General features: G+C 35.0%; 1 protein-coding gene and 1 long non-coding RNA gene across 2 annotated transcripts; both read left to right on the forward strand.

Moving 5' to 3' along the window:
• The first annotated feature begins 814 nt into the window (after positions 1-814).
• LOC117340496 lies at positions 815-3,813 on the forward strand. Its single transcript, XM_033902256.1, has 7 exons — positions 815-834; positions 1,090-1,205; positions 1,633-1,669; positions 2,618-2,701; positions 2,875-3,014; positions 3,311-3,428; positions 3,684-3,813. Exons 1-7 carry the CDS (start codon positions 815-817, stop codon positions 3,811-3,813), a joined length of 645 nt encoding a protein of 214 aa, XP_033758147.1.
• A 2,498-nt stretch (positions 3,814-6,311) lies between these two features.
• Positions 6,312-7,915, forward strand: LOC117340913. The gene is made up of 3 exons (XR_004535506.1): positions 6,312-6,412; positions 6,840-6,876; positions 7,832-7,915. It is a non-coding gene; the product is annotated as an uncharacterized LOC117340913 (long non-coding RNA).
• Positions 7,916-8,229: the final 314 nt, after the last annotated feature.

Raw genomic sequence — 8,229 nt, forward strand, 5'->3', positions numbered from 1 at the left:
CCGAACTCCTGTTTTGGACTTGAGCATTTCGACATCCATCACCCGGACTACTTATACCAGATTGGACAGATTATACTCGAGTAAGTACATAAAAGAACAAAGATTGTGATGATGATGATGATGATGATGGTGATGATGATGATAATGATGATTATATGAAATATTTTTTTGATAAAGATTAACGAATCTCATGAAACTTCAAAATACCTTGTAAAAACCAAAACGAGATACCAGATAAATATACGGATTAGTGTACATTAATATCCGTCTTCGTTTCAGAATATCTGCAAATCCTCACTTGTATATAGACTGTCTAAAAAGTAAAGATATTTGGGAGTACAGCATATACGACCAATTGTTTCTAGCCATCTTCGGGGACCTGAACGTCACCGCGTATATGATACATCAACCAGATGTGGGTAAGTACATATAATTGACATCCGATTCCGAAAAGAAACATACAGACGTAGTAATATTGGTTAAGTTTAATTAGGTGTTTTTTTATATTTCATAACAGGTGCAAATGGTGAATTGTATTAATTATATTTTGCAACATCTCATAGGATATACGAACATCATTGTGTGTTTGTCATTTAATGAGGTATCATGTTGAGTTCTCAATCGTGGTAATGCAACAGGAATACTTTTTGCATATCACTTATAAATATAGCAATTATTTGTGGACATGTACGCATTTTATTTTTCTCTGATTCAAGCTGTACATTTGCCTCTTTTGCTGGAGTGTATAACAAACCGACCGTCCGACTGTACTTTCCCGACTCTACCCGATCCAAACACATACACAGTCCAGGAAATGGTGCACAACCTCTGCAGGTAACGTTAGCCCGTCAGTTACGACCTATTTTTCCTCAATGATTGTGGATGATTTTATTAAAGCCGAAGTTCAATGATTAAGCATACGAATTGGAAATCAATAAGCAGACGAGACAGTCCAGCATTTACATGTAACGAAACCAACTGACTCTCATAATGAAGTATCGCAATACACCGTGGCGTATGTCGGTGTCTGTTCTTTCAAAATCAACTGATTTTGCATCATTAAGCTGATGAAATATTTTAATTTTCCAGAGCTGTGAACGACTGGTTACGCTGTGCTGAATGCGATCCAAATGTGATGAGAATATTGTCCATTCTAACTACCTGCAATGCAACATATGATGGGGTAGGAGGAGCCGTCTCGAACGGTATGTTAAATTAACCAGATATGTTATAACATAAAGGAGAGCACGTCATTGAATCGTATATATGAAAACATTACGTTTAAGTATACGCAAAATGACGTGACCAATTCGTAGTACTTTGTTGACAGATTATTCATATCGAGGTTCATCTTTTATATAGTTTATTGTTTGCGTGTTTTACGTATATATTGTTTTTGTATTGGCGTTTATTAAGCCCATGTCGTTACTGAATATCGTTAATGACTTTCCGTTTCTACGCTAGGATCAGTAAGCTTCCCTGATTTTCATTTTTATATGAATTCTTCCATTAACGGAATCATTGCAGAAATACATACCTGATAAAAGCCCGCTCAGAATTGCATGATATCAGTTATGAACGAAATTCAATTTCACAAACATTTATCGCTGGTTTATTCTGATATTTTGACAGATTCAATGCAGACTGATGTCTCCACACCTGATTATGGGTATGTTGAAAATATTTTTCGTCGACTCTCCATTGAGTAATTTATTGCAACGAAACTATTTATTAAACATTTAACCTGTATTGATGTTATCAATAGAAGTACAATAATAAAACATGGTAATGTCAAATATCTCAGTATATAAACCCTTCTGATCTGTTATCCATCATTTTTACCTTAATGAGTGTGCATACCTGTAACAAACATTGCCGAGTTTGTTACCTGGTTATATCATTAGCCTCAAGTTGAAACCGATGTTGAATACAAATTTAAATCTTGATTGAATGTTAATATTCGCTGTTAAATTTAACACTTTACTGATGATAGAGAAATCAGTTAGATGCCCTTTCAAATTTAATTCATTAATCGACAAGGACTCTATGTAAAACTGTTCCCGTACTTAAAGGTACGATTTTTTGAAATTCTTTATCAAAGTGTCATGAATTCTATTTCAACGTGAACCATAACATTTCTTTACTTGGGCGTTGTTGTGAACATACCTTGATTTTGTCAGAACTATCACTTGTTAAAAGTAATGGATATTGGCTATGTGACATTTGACCGAGTATTAGTGTCTGTTTATTAGCAGCTCATTACTTCAAGTGTCTTCGGCAGTATGCTTCAGTGAGGTAGTATTTTAAATCAGCGAAAGTTCTAGACTATCACAAGTAAACTTTACACCAGCATACCACAGCCTCCTAAAACACACATAGGCACTCACCATGCGCATCCATGTCGCACGCACGGGAAGCCGTCCTTAGCTGTTGATAGGATGTTAAACAATAATAACCATAAACTTACAGAGTATTATACTTAAACTGTAGACATTATCTATCCAAAACTGCTGTGCTGATGAAACGATAAAACATTAACCAAATAGCAATGGGTTTCTGAAAGGATAAATTGGAAGTTTTTATTATTAATATGCTATACTACACATTAAATTTACAGTACGCCGAACTCCTGTTTTGGACTTGAGCATTTCGACATCCATCACCCGGACTACTTATACCAGATTGGACAGATTATACTCGAGTAAGTACATAAAAGAACAAAGATTGTAATTGATGATGATGATGATTATATCAAATATTTTTTTGATAAAGATTAACGAATCTCATGAAACTTCAAAATACCTTGTAAAAACCAAAACGAGATACCAGATAAATATACGGATTAGTATACATTAATATCCGTCTTCGTTTCAGAATATCTGCAAATCCTCACTTGTATATAGACTGTCTAAAAAGTAAAGATATTTGGGAGTACAGCATATACGACCAATTGTTTCTGGCCATCTTCGGGGACCTGAACGTCACCGCGTATATGATACATCAACCAGATGTGGGTAAGTACATATAATTGACATCCGATTTCGAAAAGAAACATACAGACGAAGTAATATTGGTTAAGTTTAATTAGGGCTTTTTTATATTTCATAACAGGTGCAAATGGTGAATTGTCTTAATTATATTTTGCAACATCTCATAGGATATACGAACATCATTGTGTGTTTGTCATTTAATGAGGTATCATGTTGAGTTCTCAATCGTGGTAATGCAACAGGAATACTTTTTGCATATCACTTATAACTATAGCAATTATTTGTGGACATGTACGCATTTTATTTTTCTCTGATTCCAGCTGTACATTTGCCTCTTTTGCTGGAGTGTATAACAAACCGACCGTCCGACTGTACTTTCCCGACTCTACCCGATCCAAACACATACACAGTCCAGGAAATGGTGCACAACCTCTGCAGGTAACGTTGGCCCGTCAGTTACGACCTATTTTTCCTCAATGATTGTGGATGATTTTATTAAAGCCGAAGTTCAATTATTAAGCATACGAATTGGAAATCAATAAGCAGACGAGACAGTCCAGCATTTACATGTAACGAAACCAACTGACTCTCATAATGAAGTATCGCAATACACCGTGGCGTATGTCGGTGGCTGTTCTTTCCAAATCAACTGATTTTGCATCATTAAGCTGATGAAATATTTTAATTTTCCAGAGCTGTGAACGACTGGTTACGCTGTGCTGAATGCGATCCAAATGTGATGAGAATATTGTCCATTCTAACTACCTGCAATGCAACATATGATGGGGTAGGAGGAGCCGTCTCGAACGGTATGTTAAATTAACCAGATATGTTATAACATAAAGGAGAGCACGTCATTGAACCGTATATATGAAAACATTACGTTTAAGTATACGCAAAATGACGTGACCAATTCGTAGTACTTTGTTGACAGATTATTCATATCGAGGTTCATCTTTTATATAGTTTATTGTTTGCGTGTTTTACGTATATATTGTTTTTGTATTGGCGTTTATTAAGCCCATGTCGTTACTGAATATCGTTAATGACTTTCCGTTTCTACGCTAGGATCAGTAAGCTTTCCTGATTTTCATTTTTATATGAATTCTTCCATTAACGGAATCATTGCAGAAATACATACCTGATAAAAGCCCGCTCAGAATTGCATGATATCAGTTATGAACGGAATTCAATTTCACAAACATTTATCGCTGCTTTATTCTGATATTTTGACAGATTCAATGCAGACTGATGTCTCCACACCTGATTATGGGTATGTTGAAAATATTTTTCGTCGACTCTCCATTGAGTAATTTATTGCAACAAAACTATTTATTAAACATTTAACCTGTATTGATGTTATCAATAGAAATACAATAATAAAACATGGTAATGTCAAATATCTCAGTATATAAACCCTTCTGATCTGTTATCCATCATTTTTACCTTAATGAGTGTGCATACCTGTAACAAACATTGCCGAGTTTGTTACCTGGTTATATCATTAGCCTCAAGTTGAAACCGACGTTGAATACAAATTCAAATCTTGATTGAATGTTAATATTCGCTGTTAAATTTAACACTTTACTGATGATAGAGAAATCAGTTAGATGCCCTTTCAAATTTAATTCATTAATCGACAAGGACTCTATGTAAAACTGTTCCCGTACTTAAAGGTACGATTTTTTGAAATTCTTTATCAAAGTGTCATGAATTCTATTTCAACGTGAACCATAACATTTCTTTACTTGGGCGTTGTTGTGAACATACCTTGATTTTGTCAGAACTATCACTTGTTAAAAGTAATGGATATTGGCTATGTGACATTTGACCGAGTATTAGTGTCTGTTTATTAGCAGCTCATTCCTTCAAGTGTCTTCGGCAGTATGCTTCAGTGAGGTAGTATTTTAAATCAGCGAAAGTTCTAGACTATCACAAGTAAACTTTACACCAGCATACCACAGCCTCCTAAAACACACATAGGCACTCACCATGCGCATCCATGTCGCACGCACGGGAAGCCGTCCTTAGCTGTTGATAGGATGTTAAACAATAATAACCATAACCATAAACTTACAGAGTATTATACTTAAACTGTAGACATTATCTATCCAAAACTGCTGTGCTGATGAAACGATAAAACATTAACCAAATAGCAATGGGTTTCTGAAAGGATCAATTGGAAGTTTTTTATTATTAATATGGTATACTACACATTAAATTGACAGGACGCCGAACTCCTGTTTTGGACTTGAGCATTTCGACATCCATCACCCGGACTACTTATACCAGATTGGACAGATTATACTCGAGTAAGTACATAAAAGAACAAAGATTGTAATTGATGATGATGATGATGATGATGATGATTATATCAAATATTTTTTTGATAAAGATTAACGAATCTCATGAAACTTCAAAATACCTTGTAAAAACCAAAACGAGATACCAGATAAATATACGGATTAGTGTACATTAATATCCGTCTTCGTTTCAGAATATCTGCAAATCCTCACTTGTATATAGACTGTCTAAAAAGTAAAGATATTTGGGAGTACAGCATATACGATCAATTGTTTCTGGCCATCTTCGGGGACCTGAACGTCACCGCGTATATGATACATCAACCAGATGTGGGTAAGTACATATAATTGACATCCGATTCCGAAAAGAAACATACAGACGTAGTAATATTGGTTAAGTTTAATTAGGGCTTTTTTATATTTCATAACAGGTGCAAATGGTGAATTGTCTTAATTATATTTTGCAACATCTCATAGGATATACGAACATCATTGTGTGTTTGTCATTTAATGAGGTATCATGTGGAGTTCTCAATCGTGGTAATGCAACAGGAATACTTTTTGCATATCACTTATAACTATAGCAATTATTTGTGGACATGTACGCATTTTATTTTTCTCTGATTCCAGCTGTACATTTGCCTCTTTTGCTGGAGTGTATAACAAACCGACCGTCCGGCTGTACTTTCCCGACTCTACCCGATCCAAACACATACACAGTCCAGGAAATGGTGCACAACCTCTGCAGGTAACGTTGGCCCGTCAGTTACGACCTATTTTTCCTCAATGATTGTGGATGATTTTATTAAAGCCGAAGTTCAATGATTAAGCATACGAATTGGAAATCAATAAGCAGACGAGACAGTCCAGCATTTACATGTAACGAAACCAACTGACTCTCATAATGAAGTATCGCAATACACCGTGGCGTATGTCGGTGTCTGTTCTTTCCAAATCAACTGATTTTGCATCATTAAGCTGATGAAATATTTTAATTTTCCAGAGCTGTGAACGACTGGTTACGCTGTGCTGAATGTGATCCAAATGTGATGAGAATATTGTCCATTCTAACTACCTGCAATGCAACATATGATGGGGTAGGAGGAGCCGTCTCGAACGGTATGTTAAATTAACCAGATATGTTATAACATAAAGGAGAGCACGTCATTGAACCGTATATATGAAAACATTATGTTTAAGTATACGCAAAATGACGTGACCAATTCGTAGTACTTTGTTGACAGATTATTCATATCGAGGTTCATCTTTTATATAGTTTATTGTTTGCGTGTTGTACGTATATGTTGTTTTTGTATTGGCGTTTATTAAGCCCATGTCGTTACTGAATATCGTTAATGACTTTCCGTTTCTACGCTAGGATCAGTAAGCTTTCCTGATTTTCATTTTTATATGAATTCTTCCATTAACGGAATCATTGCAGAAATACATACCTGATAAAAGCCCGCTCAGAATTGCATGATATCAGTTATGAACGAAATTCAATTTCACAAACATTTATCGCTGCTTTATTCTGATATTTTGACAGATTCAATGCAGACTGATGTCTCCACACCTGATTATGGGTATGTTGAAAATATGTTTCGTCAATTCTCCATTGAGTAATTCATTGCAACAAAACTATTTATTAAACATTTAACCTGTATTGATGTTATCAATAGAAGTACAATAATAAAACATGGTAATGTCAAATATCTCAGTATATAAACCCTTCTGATCTGTTATCCATCATTTTTACCTTAATGAGTGTGCATACCTGTAACAAACATTGCGGAGTTTGTTACCTGGTTATATCATTAGCCTCAAGTTGAAACCGACGTTGAATACAAATTTAAATCTTGATTGAATGTTAATATTCGCTGTTAAATTTAACACTTTACTGATGATAGAGAAATCAGTTAGATGCCCTTTCAAATTTAATTCATTAATCGACAAGGACTCTATGTAAAACTGTTCCCGTACTTAAAGGTACGATTTTTTGAAATTCTTTATCAAAGTGTCATGAATTCTATTTCAACGTGAACCATAACATTTCTTTACTTGGGCGTTGTTGTGAACATACCTTGATTTTGTCAGAACTATCACTTGTTAAAAGTAATGGATATTGGCTATGTGACATTTGACCGAGTATTAGTGTCTGTTTATTAGCAGCTCATTCCTTCAAGTGTCTTCGGCAGTATGCTTCAGTGAGGTAGTATTTTAAATCAGCGAAAGTTCTAGACTATCACAAGTAAACTTTACACTAGCATACCACAGCCTCCTAAAACACACATAGGCACTCACCATGCGCATCCATGTCGCACGCACGGGAAGCCGTCCTTAGCTGTTGATAGGATGTTAAACAATAATAACCATAACCATAAACTTACAGAGTATTATACTTAAACTGTAGACATTATCTATCCAAAACTGCTGTGCTGATGAAACGATAAAACATTAACGAAATAGCAATGGGTTTCTGAAAGGATCAATTGGAAGTGTTTTTTTATTAATATGCTATACTACACATTAAATTTACAGTACGCCGAACTCCTGTTTTGGACTTGAGCATTTCGACATCCATCACCCGGACTACTTATACCAGATTGGACAGATTATACTCGAGTAAGTACATAAAAGAACAAAGATTGTAATTGATGATGATGATGATGATGATGATGATTATATCAAATATTTTTTTGATAAAGATTAACGAATCTCATGAAACTTCAAAATACCTTGTAAAAACCAAAACGAGATACCAGATAAATATACGGATTAGTATACATTAATATCTGTCTTCGTTTCAGAATATCTGCAAATCCTCACTTGTATATAGACTGTCTAAAAAGTAAAGATATTTGGGAGTACAGCATATACGACAAATTGTTTCTGGCCATCTTCGGGGACCTGAACGTCACCGCGTATATGATACATCA

Source organism: Pecten maximus, chromosome 13, assembly GCF_902652985.1.
Source record: "Pecten maximus chromosome 13, xPecMax1.1, whole genome shotgun sequence".
NCBI classification, from domain to species: domain Eukaryota; kingdom Metazoa; phylum Mollusca; class Bivalvia; order Pectinida; family Pectinidae; genus Pecten; species Pecten maximus.